Source organism: Anolis sagrei, chromosome 5 (genome assembly GCF_037176765.1).
Source record: "Anolis sagrei isolate rAnoSag1 chromosome 5, rAnoSag1.mat, whole genome shotgun sequence".
In the NCBI taxonomy this organism is placed as follows: domain Eukaryota; kingdom Metazoa; phylum Chordata; class Lepidosauria; order Squamata; family Dactyloidae; genus Anolis; species Anolis sagrei.
The window spans coordinates 16,601,290-16,620,508 of NC_090025.1; the positions used below are offsets into that span (position 1 = coordinate 16,601,290).

At 41.2% G+C, this 19,219-nt stretch overlaps 1 protein-coding gene across 1 annotated transcript in view; it reads right to left on the reverse strand.

Annotated features, from left to right (window-relative positions):
- The window catches only part of PRKG2 (protein kinase cGMP-dependent 2), an 83,734-nt gene extending 64,771 nt beyond the window's left edge, over positions 1-18,963 (reverse strand). The window contains exons 1-2 of the mRNA XM_060779342.2: positions 18,507-18,963; positions 7,142-7,675 (exon numbers count right to left, since the gene is read on the reverse strand). Of these exons, the coding sequence (XP_060635325.2) occupies positions 7,142-7,662 (521 nt within the window). The 5' untranslated portion in view covers positions 7,663-7,675; positions 18,507-18,963. The remainder of the gene's footprint in view (positions 1-7,141; positions 7,676-18,506) is intronic.
- Between the last annotated feature and the right edge of the window lie 256 nt (positions 18,964-19,219).

Genomic DNA, 19,219 nt, shown 5'->3' on the forward strand with positions numbered 1-19,219 from the left:
ACAGAGAACGAAGAGTGACCTTTTGTGTTGTCACGGGAAGTGGGCTCTAATTATATTATGAGAATTATTTTATAAGGGGTGGCCTTTTGAAGTCATTAAGCATCAACATTAAGCATCAACAGTAGTTACAAAGAGTACACAATTCTAATTTTTTTTTAAAAAAAAGCATATTTAAAGAGGGAGAAAAATACATATACATACACCTTTCAAGAGTGTGCTCTCACCCTGAGATTTCTCCTCCTCACCCTGAGAAGCAGGGTCAGGCCCTGAGATTGAAGGAGGACTTTCACATAACATTTAGAATGGAGCTTATGAGGAAAGATGATACTGGGACACACTGAGGGAAGGGATAGTGAGCATCTGTGAGAGGACACAACTTGCTCAGCACAGAGGTCAATCAATACCAATTTCAGCGGAAAAAATAGTGAAATGCCTTGGGGAATCGGGGAGGTAATTAGTGATGGTTGCATCTCTCATCTGGTAGATTTCAGCTTTCTCTCTAAACCAACGTATCCCTTCTCCACATCTACAAGGAAGGATGTAGGCATGTCATTTCCCCCACTAAGATCCATTATGACTGGCATATAAGGCAATCAGGCCTGTAGCCGGGGGAAGGGGGGGTAGGGGTTCAACACACCCCCCCCCCAAAAAAAATTTCAGGTTTTTTAAAAAAACTGGTTTACTCATGAATTTTAACTGGTTAACCAAATCCCCATGCTAAGTCTATGAGAATGCACCTGCGGAAAAACCATCAAATGCACTGGAAGCATATCTTATCTTGTCTGTGATGGACATTTTTTTCTGAATGTGAAGAAACTTCTTCAGATTTCTGCAACATTGCCAGTGTCAACAGCTACAAATGAAAGGTCGTTTTCAACCCTTAAACATTTGAAAACATACACAAGAAGCACAATGAGGCAAGAAAGACTGACTGGACTCTTGAGTGTCCATCGAAGTTTATCAATAGAGTCTGATTTTTGTCAAAGTGTATTGACACAGTTTTCAAGTGTTTCTAACAAATGTTGTGGTATTCTTTTGTAACTATAAATTATCGATTAGCAATCATTTTCATTTATTTTAAGACTTGAAACTTTAACTAAAATAGAAATTTGATTTAATGAAGTCTATATGAAATATACTTGAATCCATATAATTTAAAGTATTTTATGTTATGGCACGATTAAACATGCCTGTTACCCTTTGTAGTCTTTTACCTCGGTCATTGCTATCTTAAATGCTGGTTATAAGTTTTAATCCTTGTTTTATCTGTTTTATCTGCTGTTAATTCCACCCACATCATGTGTTTTAATCAGTTTTGGCTATTTTTGGCCTTACTAACCTTGCATACCTTGTATCTTATACCTTTTATGGAGCAATAAGGGTCTTTGGACTGTATTAAAAATGTTGTGTTACCAAACTGCTCTTCATGATTTGCTAAAAAAAGTTTCAACCCTCCCCGAAATTTGTTTCTGGCTATGGCCCTGAAGGCAATCACCATAAAGATGGAAAGATAAAATGCCCCCTACCATCATTCATTTACTATAACTGCTGCTAGTGATGAACAAGTCTGAAACTAAATATGGTGGAGTCATGTTTCTGATTATTTTTTGTCACATGGAGAAAAATGTATGTTCGGTTTCCTGAACATACATGACTATATTATCCATGAATTCGATAGCTACAGTTTCACTTACACATGCTCCAAAAATCTATTATCTCTTCCCTTCCCCAGAAGTGTTTGTGGGCCTCTCTAGGTCCTCCAATATCAATCAGTATGCATCCAAGTATAATCAAAATACAGTCAGCTGAGATATAGGGATTGTACTGTACTGCCTGCCAAATGTATTGCTTGTTGTGAAAGGTTAGAGACAATGTCATAAAAAGCACAAAAGGATTAGCTAATTCATCAAAAAGATGCAAACAGCCCTTATCTGATGCATGTACCCCAGTGGTTCCCAACCTGTGGTCCATGGACCACCAGTGGTCCGCAAGAACTAAAATATGGTCTCTGTCCTCACCATTACTACACCATTGCAATGAGAGCAACTGGTCTTAGGAAACCCTCTTATAGTGCGAAGGTTTATTAAATATGTTTTTTTTCTGTGGGTGAGCAGATGGCGACTACTGGATGGCATATGTTCTATATCAGAAACTAGAGCTGATGTGGTCTATCCAATGCAATTTTCTGAACCAGCACCCCAGATAACCAAACCAAATCTGAAGTTGACCAAAAACTGATTCATATCCTTTTTGGTACTAATGTTGGAGAGTAGTCCCTGGTCAAATGGTCCCTGATCAAAAAAAGGTAGGGAACTACTGATCTACCCTATATACTCATATATAAGTTTAATAATTTTGATTAAAAAATCAACCCTTAAGAATACTATACCTAAACTCTTATGAAAAAAGGAACCATTTCCTTGTCCGAACAGAATGGCAAAAGATGAAAGCTTAGTCCATCCCAGGAGAACATAAAAGAAGCACCAAAGTCTTTCCAACATGGCACCACTTCCAGCATTTTTAATGCCTTGGTAGGAAATGGCAGCAGCACATAGGAGCAGTTGGCCCCCAAGTCAGCATTGCTTTTTTCTGCCCTACCCCACATATGCCCTCAACTTATATATGAGGTTAATTTATACACTGAGTATATATGTTAAATTTTAGAGGTCATGCAACAAGGTGACAGCTATAACAGTTTAGCTGGCTATTCCATTATGTATTCAAAAAGTCAATTGCTGCAAAACTGAAAACTCTCTCCAGGCCAGCAGAAGATCTTTTTCTTATCTCATAGAAGAGAATAAGATAAGCAAGGATTTACATCCCTAGCATAAACTTCTGTTCCTGTTTGCTTGTTCTCTGCATAGCCATTCCCCAGGGTGAAGTGGATGGAAAACATTGAACATTTGAAAAACTGCAGGGGTACCTTTGCTGACCATAAAAATCAAACCAAAGGGTACAAAATACATGCTATCTTTTGAATTTCTTAGCCTTCTCCATCAGTCAAAGAGGGGAGAAAAGTATGCAGGGGAAGAAAAGTGATCATCTTGTAGTCACAATGTTTCTGTTTTGTTATTGATGAAGTGTTTCTATAGATGAAAAATGTTTGGCCACCCCCCACCCCCAAGGCACATATGTCAAACTCAAGGCCCATGGGCCAAATCCAGCCTGCGACATCTCGACACATTTCAGAGCTTGTATCATTTTGAATGGTTCTACTTGCATTTTGTTTTGTGTTTGTTGTTATTTTGAGAACATGATCAATGGATAAGTATGGTGTGTGATATGTTTTGGGTTATTGAACAATATGTTAAGGAATGGTTACATTTATAGTGTTTTACAATTACAAATGGCACCTTAAAGGCAATCATAAGGCTAATGGGGCCCTTGGTAAAAAATAGTTTGTCACTCCTGCCTTCAGGCCATGAGTTGACTGGGAACAAAGGTGGCAAAATGGAAGTAATAGAGTTTTCCTACTTCCTTTGAAGTTACAAATTGCCTCCTTTGAGATCAGTGGTAGCCAGTGTCCCAGTCTTTATGGTAGATAGCATCAAAGACAGTTCTAAGAACGATTGTCTCTGCCAAACTATCTTTGTTCTCTGTCAATCCATGGCTGCATGGCCTAACTTTTTCATCTCGAGACCTTTCCTCAATAACATGTCAAAGCAGAAATATAGATGCTCCGACTCTAGGACTTTCATTCCTTTGAATGCTTTTTTAAAAATCATATTTACTTCGAGAGCTAACTTTGAATGCTAGCATGATGCATTTTCTGCCTTTTGATCATTGAAGAACCATCCTAGGTCAGAACATTTCTATTGGCTCATAGACCAACTATGAGAAGTTCACTGGTGGACATGAGTATAATAATATTGCCCTTCCTTTCATGTTTCCGAATAGCTAATATAAATATGTCATACTATCTCTCACATTTCAATAGTATCCTCAGTAATAACCTGTGGTAGGCTTATCTTTCATGAAGGAGGCTACACTGTGTCCAGAGAAGGACAATCCAAATGGTCTGGAAGCTAAGCCCTAAGAGCAGTGGTTCTCAACCTGTGGGTCTTCAGATGTTTTGGCCCTCAACTCCCAGAAATCCTAACAACTGGTTGAGATTTTTGGGAGTTGTAGGCCAAAACACTTAGGGACCCACAGATTGAGAACCAGTGCCTAAGAGGAATGGCTGAAGGAGCTTAGTATGCTTATCCTGCAGAAGGTTAAGAGATGACATAATAGTCGTATAAATGATGTCGTATTGAAGATGGAGCAAGTTTGTTTTTTGCTCCTCAAGGCCCATCTACGCAGGTCACATGAGTTGGCCCAGGAGTAAATGGACTCAATGGTGGCCAAATGATGCATAGGGTCCATTCAGAGTAATGCAGGAAAAGGCTATTTAACATCATTTTCTCCTGCATTAAAAAAGTTGTGGGGCACAGCTAGTTCATGTTTTGGGCCAGTGTAAACTGTTATGCTGCTTCCTATTTAGAAACAGCTTCAGATATTTACTGCATCATCCCCCTCCCTTCCTCCTTTTTATACTGCAAAATACTAACATGAGTATTCTCTGAAAATTACTGCAATGCAAAGCACTTTATTCACTGTGCTGACCTGCCTATGGTTTAAAGTTGTTGTTTCTTTTTTGTCAGGCATTTAGTACATGCACTTCAACCCAATGTTACAGGTAAACTATTTTTCTTTTATATCAGAACTAGGGCATCTCAAATCCCTCAAATGCTGAGTTTGTAGCATCTACAATCTTAATTACCGGAGAAATGCCAGATGGTATAAGGTTAGGAGGCTGGAAAGATAACTGCATGACTCTGGCTCTATCACATGGCTGGTGGCAGTTCAGTATTTAATAGCATAAGTTCATTTTTCCCCATCTTTATACTTGGCAGATCTTAATGGAACCCACAGCAAGAAGGTCCAAAATCCTGCTATTGTCAACCCCTTCTTGCTTTACCCTAGAGATGCAAGTTTCTTTCCCAAGGGAGCCCAAGGTCTATGATAATGCAACTTTGAAAACAAGATTCTAGTTTCCATAAATTTTCTCTAGCCTGTCTACTCAGACATATATTAGTCATCTGTAGCATACTGAATGTACCAGAGTCATAAATAATAAACTCTACAGTTTACAGAAGTTCATTACTTTGCTGTTTGAGAGCAGTTCTCCCTTGCTGTGAATATTTGCAAACCTTACATGATATTTTTGTCTCTTCAGTAATACAGTCTGCCCTCCATATCCATGGATTCTGCAATTTTATTGTTCACAATTTGAAAATATTTATCCCTCACAAAACATCCAAAAAAGGAAGCTTGATCTTACCAATCTGTATATATAATGAAATCCCTGTATCTGCAGGACAGTTTCGTTTATCTACCTCTACATTTTCCAGGTCTTCCAACACAAATCTATGATATTCTTGGGCCAGAAATCCTTCCTTCTAATAGGGTTTGTTTTTGTCCAATATTTTGTATGTCCAAATGACATCTGGGAACATATCCCCATGGATACAGGGGTTATACTTTAATGGGACATTAGCACCTACAGATTTTGGTATCAATGAAGTATCCTTGAACCCTCACTGTAAATAAATGCTGTGAAATAAATATGTTTCACAGTTGCAGTTTTGTTATCCATCACAAATACATACATTTCTTTACCAATGAAAACAAGAACTAAAAAGAGAATTAAAGCACAAAGCTTAAGGCATAGGTTTAAGCACATTGTTGCAGCACCTCTGGCTGGAAATGCTGAAATGGCCACGAGGCATAAAGAAAAGCAGCAGTCACAACTTCATTTTTATCACTATATTTAAAGCATGGTGTAGGTTTTAAACCTTGGATTTTATCCTCAAACATCAACAACAGTTGATACATTCCTGGAGTTTAGAAGATGTTACTTTTCTAAATATAGTTCCCAGAATCTTAATGTTGGCTATAGCTATGCTAACTAGAAGATTCTAAGCCAGGCATAGGCAAACTTTGACCCTGTTCTAGGCACTATAATCCCGAAAAGGAGCATTTCCAAGTTATATAAAAAAATCCTTACAGAACCCTGTTTCATGCCTCTGGCAACCTGCAGAATGATAACTTTGCAGTGACAGCAAGATAGGTAAAAAGTATTTCCTTACTAAATAGGAAGCAGCATAACAGTTTACACTGGTCCAAAACATGAACTAGCTGTGCCCCACAACTTTTTTAATGCAGGAGAAAATGATGTTAAATAGCCTTTTCCTGCATTACTCTGAATGGACCCTATGCATCATTTGGCCATCATTGAGTCCATTTACTCCTGGGCCAACTCATGTGACCTGCGTAGATACAATATTTCGACAATACATATTTCCTTACAGTCGAGGTGTAGCTTTTAACTAGAGGGCAACTGTATGCCAGAAAGAAGTGGCAACAATGTCACTCTGGGAAACTGTAAATATGAGCAACAAAGGTCCAGTGGGGATTTTGACCAACTTGTACAGTCTCATAAATTATTGGTTCATCAGTGTGGCATCAAACACATAAACAATCACAAATTATCATCTCAACATGTAGTCCCTATCTTATAAATACAATGCTTTTAAAATGGAGAAAGCTTTCTGCCGATCCATCAACTGGATAATATGTATAGCACAAGAAGCCATACTTTGTGTTAAACACCCTTGTTGCTTATGCCACAAGATGTGCATTCCACATGACTACCAACATAAAGTGGAAGTACAGTATAATGACTTGGTTCTATACCAGTGGTTCTCAACCTGTGGGTCCTCAGATGTTTTGGCCTTCAACTCCCAGAAATCTTAACAGCTGGTAAACTGGCTGGGATTTCTGGGAATTGTAGGCCAAAACACCTGGGGACCCACAAGTTGAGAACCACTGTTCTATACGCTATGGCCCCTGTATCTGCAGGACCAGTCCCTCTGGTTTCATTTACCCATCTCTGAGTTGTTTGTTCAATAGTATTTGCTATTCCATGCAAAGTCTTCAAACATATCTCCTACATAACCAGAGGGTCATACTCACATTATGGCCATTCACACAACTATATCAAGTTATGGACTTCTCTATATGCTAATCACATTTTACTGCCCAATCACTATGCAACATGCCCTATTCTCTGGCAGACTAACACATGAGATTGTCTCACCTGGAGGCCTTTCTGACTCTTGCCTTTTCGAAGGAAAACCGAGGCTGCTCCGTCAGGTCATATGTCCGGCTTGTTGGCTCTGCCGACACACCTTCCTTGGCACCTTTCCTCCTGTTGCTGCATGGCACTGGGCTGACCTTGGGTACTTCTTTAAGAGGGGAGAACATGAAGGGGTTTGTTCCCTGGGTGTCCACCACATCCTGCAACTTATTCAGCTGGATGCATTTACACTTGAGCTCTTCGGTGAGGTCTGCAATGGTCCTGGTCTGCTTTGCCAACTGCTCCTGGAGCTCGAGAATGTGGTAGTTCCTCTCGTGCAACTCTTCCTCTTGCCTCTTCAGCTCCCGCTCTAGTTCCCAAACCTTGCTTCTCAGAATATCTGCAGCATTTGTGATTGTGCTGATATTCACACCTTGGTCTTTGACAAACTTGCTGCTGCCACCTGGGCAGCCATATGGGCAGTTCCCTGCATGGCCTTCTTGCCTCTTCAGGTACTTGTGTTTTACTGAACCATTTCCCATTTGGGACGGTGGCCTACACAAGGAAACAGATGAAAAACTGTGTTGTGACAAACGGGAACAGAGAATCAGAACGTTTACCTAAGAGCAGAATGCTAAGACCGGCGAATTTTCTTCCCACGCAGTTATTAAAGATAGAAAGAGAGTCTCGCTTCTTTATTTCTTTGTTAAACCTCTCCTTAAAACCATCTGGAAGGCTGTCTGCCGATAAGTCCCCGCACATTTCAAACCAATGGCTCATGCAACCTGCTGCTCTCGTTGGACATTCTTATTAATGTTAATTTCACACATTCAGAACTGAAATACTGTCAGACTGTCAGTAAATAAAACCAAACAGCAACAGTAGAAGCGTGGGAGCAAGGGGGAAAAGGAGAGCAACCTCCTCCTTGCAAAAAGCTACTGGTGTGGGTAGTACGGATCGTATTTTCCATATTTATGCCCAAATCAAACAACTCATTTGAAAAACCTGGAAAACAATTCCATGTTTTTACATACAACATTGCATGCATAAGATATGTAATTATCAAATCAACACAGGGCAGAATAAATACTTCAGCATTCGTACGAAATGTCTAAGTACCTGGCCAATCAAACAATCAAGGTGTTTTTCAAAGCCTCTAATTCATCTTCCACCTCATGTTTTCTAACACATCGGTTGATTTTCCAAATGCTGTTTCAGTCTTTGTTTGGTGCTTTGCAAATTCAACATATCTTTGTATGCAAGTTTCAAAATACTTTCTGAGGATCTATTTTTTGGTTGCAGGTGACAAAATTGGGACAAATATAGAGCAATGAATATAACTTGTTCACAGTATAGACAATATTTTGGAAGGGAGTTTTCACTGACTGAAGGAATCTCTAGGTCAGTGGTTCTCAACCTTCCTCATGCCGTGACCCCTTAATACAGTTCCTCATGTTGTGGTGCCCCCAACCATCAAATTATTTTCGTTGCTACTTCATAATTGTAATTTTGCTACTGTTACGAATCATAATGTAAATATCTGATCTGCAGGATGTATTTTCATTCACTGGACTAAACTTGGCACAAATACCCAATACACCCAAATTTGACTACTGACGGGGTTGGAGGGGTTGATTTTGTCATTTGGGAGTTGTAGTTGCAGGGATTTATAGTTAACCTACAATCAAATAGCATTCTGAACTCCACCAATGATGAAACTGAACCAAACTTGGCACACAGAGTTCCCATGACCAACGGAAAATACTGGAAGGATTTGGTAGGCACTGACCTTGAGTTTGGGAGTTGTAGTTCACCTACCTCCAGAAACTCAAACAATGATGGATCTGGACCTAACTTGGCATGAATATTCAATATGCCCAAATGTAAACAGTGGTGGAGTTTGGAGAAAATAGACCTTGACATTTGGGAGTTGTAGTTGTTGGGATTTATATTTCACCTGCAATCAAAGTGCATTCTGGACCCCACCAATGATAGAATTAGCCCAAACTTCTCACACAGAACTCCCATGACCAACAGAAAATACTGTTTTCTGATGGTCTTTGGTGACCCCTCTGACACCCCCTTGCGACCCCCCCTGGGGGTCCCGACTCCCAGGTTGAGAAACACTGCTCTAGGTCCTCCAGTCTTGCTTGAGGACCCAAGAGATTTCAAGAGGGAATACTTATCTAGGAATCTCTAGGCCATCCAATGAGATTATATTATCACCTTCTAATGGAAGCTGACTGCTGGATGATTTTGACATTTCTAGGGAGACATTCTCTGAGATAAACAAAAATATCGATTTCTTTATTTGTGTTTTTTTTTCTTCATTTTCATGGGAGTCCCGATCCCAGTGAGTGTGAATGGCTGACTATATATGAGAAATCATATCACACAAACAATCCTTCTGGAATGAATTCATCATGGAATATGCAGATGTATTATAATTATCTCTCTCTAGTGTTAGCCATAGCCCAGTCCTGACACAAACCCAACTAGACAAGCTTGCACACATCATTCAAGTTCAGTGAATGATTGTGGTACTTATTCAACTTCCATCGTATAGATTTGCATCTTTGGAACAGTTGCCTCAGCCAGCAGAAGAAAACAATCACCATTGTCCTCTATTACCTGCTCTGTTTTGTAGATCTAATAGGAGGAGGAGCAGGTTGGTTGGTGGGACCTCATTTCTGCCCAGAGTGCAAAATTCCATGTGCCCAGGAACAATTTGGAATTTGTATTGTCGAAGGCTTTCATGGCCGGGATCACTGGGTTGTTGTAGGTTTTTCCGGGCTATATGGCCATGTTCTGGAGGCAATTTTTCTCCTGACGTTTCGCCTGCATCTATGGCAAACATCCTCAGAGGGAGTGAGGTCAATTTGGAATTTAATGAATCTGATATGTGACAAATTTCTGTTTTTTTCCCATGGCCCAGTGAATCATGAAAAAAACAGTAGAGTCTCGCTTATCGAACATAAATGGGCTGGCAGAACTTTGGGTAGACGAAAATGTTGGATAAGGAGGGATTAAGGGAAAGCCTAGTAGTCAAATTACATTATGATTCATTTAGATGATTCATTGAAGAAGACAATGATACTGGGAAAATGGAAGGAAAAAGGAAGAGGGGCCAATCAAGGGAAGGATGGATGGATGGATGGTATCATTGAAATGACTGTCTTGACTTTGAAAGAACTGGGAGTGGACACAACCGACAGGGAGCAACTGGCATGGGCTGATCCATGAGGTCACAAAGAGTCAGAAGCAACAGAACAATTTTTTTTACATTATAATTTTACAAATTAAGCACCAAAACAATCATGTTTTACAACAAATTGACAGAAAAAGCAGTTCAATACATGGTAACATTATACAGTAATTACTGTATTTATGAATTCAGCACCAAAACATTGCAATGTATTGAAACAGCTGTGGATCCAGGCAGGAGGCAGACTGTATTGGATATAATACAGACCATTGGATGAGCGAAGGTTGGATAAGTGAGACTCTACTGTACTTTTTCCTCTTACATGCTGTTTTCATACAAGTGTCTTAATTATGCTCCCTTTCATTTTACTATTAAATAAAATTCCACGTTGTCATCATTATGGGGGGGGGGGAAATAACTAGCAAAAATGGAGGAAATAGTTTTCCTCCTTCAACTTCCCCTCTGTAAAATGGACTATCCTCTGTCTAGCATTCCCTTTTGGCCTCTGCCCAGGTAATAGAACAGTACCATCATAGAATCATAGACTCCATAGAGTTGGAAAAGACCTCATGGGCCATCCAGTCCAACCCCCTGCCAAGAAGCAGGAAAATTGCATTCAAAGCACCCCTGACAGATGGCCATCCAGCCTCTGTTTAAAAGCCTCCAAAGAAGGAGCCTCCACCACACTCTGGGGCAGAGGGTTCCACTGCTGAACAGCTCTCACAGTCTGGAAGTTCTTCCTAATGTTCAGATGGAATCTCCTTTCTTGTAGTTTGAAGCCATTGTTCCATTGCATCCTAGTCTCCAGGGCAGCAGAAAACAAGCTTGCTCCCTCCTCCCTATGACTTCCTCTCACATACTTATAAATGGCTATCATTTTCATGTTGTTCTCCCTCTATGAACCATCTTGGAAGTTAAGATCTTCTGGGGAGGCCCTGCTCTTGATTCCACCTCCTTCGCAGGTGCGATTGGTGGGGATGAGGGACAGGGCCTTCTTAGTGGGGGCCCCTCGCTTGTGGCTCCCTACCCAGAGAAATTAATTCATCTCCCTCCCTCATAACCTTAAAAAAATGGAAGATATGGCTGTGGCACCAAGTGTTTGGATAGCAATGCAGTGCAAAAAGGGAAGATGGAATACATGCAGTCATGACTGGAACGGCTCTTTGACTAAGATATTGGATTATGCAGTTCTTGCTAATAATTGGTTTTAATGTTTTAATGCTTCTAACCTTATGTTTTAATGTATGTATTTGTATGTATTTATTTTTACTATATGTCTGTTTAATGTTTAATGGCATTGAATTGTTGCCTTTTGTAAGGCCACTCTGAGTCCCCTTTGGGGTTAGAATGGTGGGATATAAATATTGTAAGTAAAATAAATAGATATGATTATAATTACAGGCAAAGCTCTGAATCGTTTACTGGATTGCTGGGCAATACATGTGAAAAAGATCTTGGAGTCCTCATGGACAACAAGTTAAACATGAGCCAACAATGTGATGTGGCGGCAAAAAAAGCCAATGGGATTTTGGCTGCATCAATAGGAGTCTAGTGCTTAGATCCAAGGAAGTCATCCTATGCCTCTATTCTGCCTTGGTGAGACCACACCTGGAATACTGTGTCCAATTCTGGGAACCGTATTTGAAGGGAAATGTTGACAAGCTGGAATGTGTCCAGAGGAGGGCAACTAAAATGATCAAGGGTGTGGAGAACAAGCCCTAGGAGGAGTGGCTTAAAGAGCTGGGCATGTTTAGCCTGCAGAAGAGAAAGCTGAGAGGAGAAGTGATAGCCATGTATAAATACATGACAGGTAGCCATAGGGAGGAGGGAGCAAGCTTGTTTTCTGCTGCCCTGGAGACTAGGATGCGGAGCAATGGCTTCAAACTACAATAAAGGAGATTCCATCTGAACATTAGGAAGACCTTCCTGATTGTGAGAGCCGTTCCGCAGGGGAACTCTCAGCTCCAGAGTGTGATTGAGGCTCCTTCTTTGGAGGCTTTTAAACAGAGGCTGAATGGCTATCTGTTGGGAATGCTTTGAATGCAGTTTTCCTCCTTCTTGGCAGGAGGTTGGACTGGATGGCCCATGAGGTCTCTTCCAATTCTAGGATTCTAAAATGTTCACATTGCAGTCAAGCTCAGAAGCAACAGGCAAAGCAAAGGGAAAGGGGGGCAGATGATATAATTATCTCTTTTCAAAAAGTGTTTCATTATTGGGTTGTTGTAGGTTTTCTGGGCTATCTGGCCATGTTCTAGAGGCATTTTCTCCTGACGTTTCGCCTGCATCTATGGCAAGCATCCTCAGAGGTAGTGAGGTCTGTTTGAAGTAGGAAAATGGGTTTATATACCTGTGGAAAGACCATGGTGGGACAAAGGACTTCTGTCTGCTGGAGCTAAGTGTGAATGTTTCAACTGACCACCTTGATTAGCATTTAATGACTTGGAAGTGCCTGGGAGAATCTTTCTTTGAGAGGTGATTTGATGTGCCTGATTGTTTACTCTCTGTTGTTTTGCTATTGTAATTTTTGAGGTTTTTTTTTAATATTGGTAGCCAGATTTTGTTCATTTTCATGGTTTCTTCCTTTCTGTTGAAATTGTCCACATGCTTGTGGATTTCAGTGGCTTCTCTGTGTAGTCTGACATGGTGGTTGTGAGAGTGGTCCAGCATTTCTGTGTTCTCAAATAATATGCTGTGTCCAGGCTGGTTCATCAGGTGCTCTGCTATGGCTGACTTCTCTGGTTGGAGTAGTCTGCAGTGCCTTTCATGTTCCTTGATTCGTGTTTGGGCAATGCTGCGTTTGGTGGTCCCTATGTTTCATTATTTTTACCCCAAGATAATTTAGCAAGCTATGTGTCCACAAACGCTGGACCCTCAGTACTACATTGCTTTATAATATTATTAATAATAATATAATAATATCTTTATTTATACCCCACCACCATCTCCCCAAAGGGGACTCGGAGCAGCTTACATGAGGCCAAGCCCCGGGATAAATTACAGCAACATAAAATGTAAACAACAAAATAACATCACAATAAAATAAATAAACCAATCAAGTAAAATAAACACTACAAAATAACATAATAGAAAATAAGACAGTGGGAGGGCCAAATGCACGACATAAAACGATAAAACTCTGGATGAGATAGCAATGAAAAGGTACATTCATCATGTTTCTTAAACTGACATTGGAACAAAGCTCAGGAAAAAAAGTAGCTGGGAAGGGGGGGAAGTGTGGAGAGACCTGGGGGGGGGGGAGGAAATTGAATGAACTCAGACATATGAATGAACATGTAAAGGTGCATGTGAATGAAATGAGTGAGAAGTGGTGTTGCATTGTTTCTCTTTGCATTTGAAGTATTCCAGAAGGATCCAATCTTTGCCACCTGCCTATTTGCAATAAATTATAGTACGCTAAAAGGGATTGCAGAGTTCTTTGGCTGTTCCAGAAACTCTCCCATATCCTTCCTTTGGGGCAGTATGAATTAAACGTTAAGCACAGGGGACGGTGTTTGATCAAGTCACATCGGATCTTCATTTCTTCCTCCTCCTCCTCCTCCTCTCTCTGCCAAATCCCCCAGAAGCAACAGTGAAACTTGCAAGCCATTCTACTCTACTGCACATCTTCCAAGAGATACCATTATTACAGTCAGTCTCACCCATGATTATTTAAGCTACATACAGGCAAATGGGGAAAAGCCACCCTTGTTATGTAAACTTAATTTCCCTATTATTTGTACTGGTAAACAGATAGGTAGGGATGTATTGTCGAAGGCTTTCATGGCAGGAATCACTAGGTTGATGTGAGTTTTCCAGGCTGTATGGCCATGTTCCAGAAGCATTCTCTCCTGACGTTTTGCCCACATCTATGGCAGGCATCCACAGAAGTCTGTTGAAAACTAAGCAAGTGGGGTTTATATACTGTCCAGGGTAGGAGAAAGAACTCTTTCTTTCTCCTACTCTATAATGTCCAGGGTAGGAGAAAGAACTCTTGTCTGCTTTAGGCAAGTGTGACTGCTGCAACTGACCATCCTGATTAGCATTTAATGGCCTAGCAGTTTCAAGGTCTGGCTTCTTACTGCCTTGGGGAGTCCTTTTTTGGATAGGGAGGAAGCCTCATAAGTACATTTATATTCTTGTCTGCTTGAGGCAAGTATGAATGCTGCAGCTGGCCACTTTGATTAGCATTTAATGGCCTAGCAGTTTCAATGTCTGGCTTCTTACTGCCTGGGGGAATCCTTTGTTGGATAGGGAGAAAGCCTCATAAGGGCATTTATATTCTTGTCTGCTTTAGGCAAGTGTGAATGCTGCAACTGGCCACCTTGATTAGCATTTAATGGCCTAGCAGTTTCAAGGTCTGGCTTCTTACTGCCTGGGGGAATCCTTTGTTAGATAGGGAGGAAGCCTCATAAGTACATTTATATTCTTGTCTGCTTCAGGCAAGTGTGAATGCTGCAACTGGCCACCTTGATTAGCATTTAATGGCCTAGCAGTTTCAAGGTCTGGCTTCTTACTGCCTGGGGGAATCCTTTGTTGGATAGGGAGGAAGTCTCATAAGTACATTTATATTCTTGTCTGCTTTAGGCAAGTGTGAATGCTGCCACTGGCCACCCTGATTAGCATTTAATGGCCTAGCAGTTTCAAGGTCTGGCTTCTTACTGCCTGGGGGAATCCTTTGTTGGATAGGGAGGAAACCTCATAAGTACATTTATATTCTTGTCTGCTTTAGGCAAGTGTGAATGCTGCCACTGGCCATCCTGGTTAGCATTTAATGGCCTAGCAGTTTCAAGATCTGGCTTCTTACCTCTTGGGGGAATCCTTTGTTGGATAGGGAGGAAGCCTCATAAGTATATTTATATTCTTGTGTGCTTGAGGCAAGTATGAATGCTGCAACTGGCCACCTTGATTAGCATTTAATGTCCTAGCAGTTTCAAGGTCTGGCTTCTTACTGCCTGGGGGAATCCTTTATTGGATAGGGAGGAAGCCTCATAGGTACATTCATTTTTCAAGGGGAATGCCAGCATTCAATGCAACTAACTATACATCATTAGAGCAATAAAACTCCATAACTTAGCTCAAATTTCTCTTTTATACTACTGCAACATTAAGCGTTTTCTAGTTAAATCGCTATCTAACATGGGTGAGAGGCCAAGCAAGTGGGCTTATTATGTTCTCTGATGCTCAACATGTTGCACAACCCCAGCCCAAGTGAACTTTCTTCCCCTACAAATAAATAAATAAAAACCCACACACCACCATGAAATGTAGACAGAATGCAATCCAACCCTTTCTCGGCATTTGTAGTCCAGCCTCAGAAGTTATCTCCAGGCATCTCTTCCCAGATCTTTCAGCCAGAGGCCATAAAACAACATTGTGCGTTAATAAAAAATGGTAGCAATAGTGCTGCTGTGAATTGTGGCACGAAGCACATTGTTTAAAGGATGGAGAGAACAGAGGCAGAGACCCCATTGGTTCAATCCGGGAGTGTTTCAGGCAAAGCAGGGATTTCTCATAACATTAATCACTTGAGTCATTCCAGTTAGTTCTTGCAGAGCTCTTCAGGTACATCTATACTGCAGGATGAATGCAGGTTGACACCACTTTAACTGCCTAGGGCCAACTGCTATAGAATCTTGAGGGAGGACCCTTTAGTAGAGGAGGCTGAAGCCCTTGTAAAACTACAACTCCCAGGACTCCGTAGATTTCAACCATGGCAGTTAAATGGCTGACAAACTGCAATCTACAGTCTAGATCAGTGTTTCTCAACCTGGAGATTGGGAACACGCGGGGAGTGGGTACGAGGGGGTGCCAAAGACCATCAGAAAACACAATATTTTCTGTTGTTCATGGGGGTTCTGTGTGGGAAGTTTGGCCCAGTGCTATCATTGGTGGGGTTCAGAATGCTCCTTGATTGTAGGTGAACTATAAATCCCAGAAATGATAACTCCCAAACGTCAAGGTCAATTTTTCTCAAACTCCACCGGTGTCCACATTTGGGCATATTGAGGGTTCGTGCCAAGTTTGGTCCAGATCCATCATTATTTGAATCCACAGTGCTCTCTGGATGTAAGTGAACTACAACTCCAAAACTCAAGGTCAATGCCCACCAAACCCTTCTAGTATTTTTTGTTGGTCATGGGAGTTCTGTGTGACAAGATTGGTTCAGTTCCATCATTGGTGGAGTTCAGAATGCTCTGTGGTTGTAGGTTAACTATAAATCCCAGCAACTACAACTTCCAAATGACAAAATCAATCTTCCCCCAACCCCACCAGTATTCAAATTTGGGCGAATCAGATATTTGTGCCAAATTTGGTCCAGTGAATGAAAATACATCCTGCATATCAGATATTTACATTACGATTCATAACAGTAGCAACATTACAATTGTGAAGTAGCAACGAATTTATTTATTTAGGACATTTATATGCCACCCTTCTCATCCCGAAGGGGACTCAGAGCGGCTTACTAGATATATATTCATACAATATATTATATTATTAGCATAGTACAGTATCAGGATTTAATATTACTATATTGTACTGTACCATTATATTGTAATATTATTAGTAATATTACATGTAATACAAATATATAGTTATAATATCGTATTATTAGTAGCATTATATTGCATTACATTATAATATTAACATTTTATAAGTATATACAATATATTACATTATATTATATTATTAGTAATATTAATTTGTAATATAAATATATAATTATAATATCATATTATTATTAGTATTTATTGCATTACATTATAATATTATAAATATTATATGTATATACAATATATTATATTACATTATATAATATTACATGTAATATAAATATATAATTATAATATCATATTATTATTATTATTAGTATTACCTTGCATTACATTATAATATTACAAATATTATATGTATATACAATATATTATATTACATTATATTATATTATAGTAATGAAAATAATGCTATTGTTGGGGGTCACTACAACATGAGGACCTCTATTAAGGGGTCGTGGCATTAGGAAGGATGAGAATAACTGATCTAGATTGTAGGATGAAGGCAGGTTGACACCACTTTAACCCTCACTACCTCTGAGGATGCTTGCCATAGATGCAGGCGAAACATCAGGAGAGAATGCCTCTAGAACATGGCCATATAGCCCGAAAAAACCTACAACAATTCACCACTTCAACTGCTTAGGGCCAACTGCTATAGAATCTTGGGAGAACACCCTTTAGCAGAGGAGGCTAAAGCCCTCCTAAAACTACAGCTCCCAGAACTCCATAGCATTGAACCATGGCATTTAAAGTGCTGTCAAACTGCATTCTATCTGCAGTCTGGATTTACCCAAAGTATCTAACTCTCTGTGCCTGTCAGTCCTGCTTAAACATCCTGGTCCAAGATTTTCCTCTTCTTCCCAAAGAGGAGGGAATATATCCATGCTTGTCTCAAAGAATTATAAAATTATAGAATTGGAAGAGACCTCATGGGCCCTCCAGTCCAACCCCCTGCCAAGAAGCAGGAATATTGCATTCAAAGCACCCCTGACAGATGGCCATCCAGCCTCTGTTTAAAAGCTTCCAAAGAAGGAGCCTCCACCACACTCAAGGGCAGAGAGTTCCACTGTTGAACGGTTCTCACAGTCAAGAAGTTCTTCCCAATGTTCAGATGGAATCTCCTTTCTTTCCTGTAGTTTGAAGCCATTGCTCCGTCTCCTAGTCTCCAGGGTAGCAGAAAACAAGCTTGCTCCCTCCTCCCTATGACTTCCTCTCACGAATTTATACATGGCTAGCATGTCTCCTCTCAGCCTACTCTTCTGCAGGCTAAACATGCCCAGCTCTTTAAGCCGCTCCTCATAGGGCTTGTTCTCCAGACCCTTGATCATTTGAGTCGCCCTCCTCTGCACACATTCCAGCTTCAATTGTGGTGCCCAGAATTGGACACAATATTCCAGATGTGGTCTAACCAAGGCAGAATAGAGCATGGGTAGCATGACTTCCCTTAAGCCGACTCCACACTTCCACATGGCTCTAGCTGGGATGCTGCTGCACACATACACGACCCAACATAGATACATACACGTGAGCCATCCCGACATTTCTCCCCTCTCTGTAAAGTAGTATTTCCTCTTCTCCCTGGCTCTAGCCTTGGGCATCTCTGGGCTGCCCTCTGCCCACTTACCTGCCCTTTGAGGCGGCCGCTTCAACCGTGCTCTCCTTCCTCTTCCTCTCTGGCTTGGGCTTCTCCTCTCCCTTCCTTCCTCCCGCTTTTCCAAGGTGCGAGAGGAAGATATAGAGGAAAGGGAAGGGGAAGAGAGCTTGGCAGGCAGAGGAAGAGGCAGTGCGCAGGAGACGGGCAAAGCGTCCTGTGGGCACCAATGTCGCCTCCCGCCTGCCTTGCTCCTTCTCTCCTTGGCCGGGGCTGCTTGTGGCAGAGATGGAGCCCAGGACTGGCAGACTGGCAAGGGAGGGGAAAGGATGGGTGGTGTTGGAGGGGGGGGTGAGGGTGGAAGGAAGCTGCTGCTCTGGGAGAGAAAGGGAGACAAAGGCAGGAGCCGCCGCCGCGTGCCAGCAGCTTGCCCTTCGCCCGCAGCAAGAGAGCAAGCCAGCCAGCAAGCAGGGAGAGGAGAGGAGAATGGCTCAGCTGCCTATGTGGGTTACTCCCTCCCTTTCCTCCCTTTCCCTTGCTAGGGCTGCATCTACACTGTTGCAATAATGCACTTTGACAGCACTTTCACCGCCATGGCTTCATGCCACGGATTCCAGGGAGTTGTAGCTTTATCTTTGGTGCCTCTCCAACCTAAAAATCCCCTTTTTCGCTTTCCTGTCAGGAGCGACTTGAGAAACTACAAGTTCCTTCTGGTGTGAGAGAATCGGAGGTCTGCAAGCCAACAA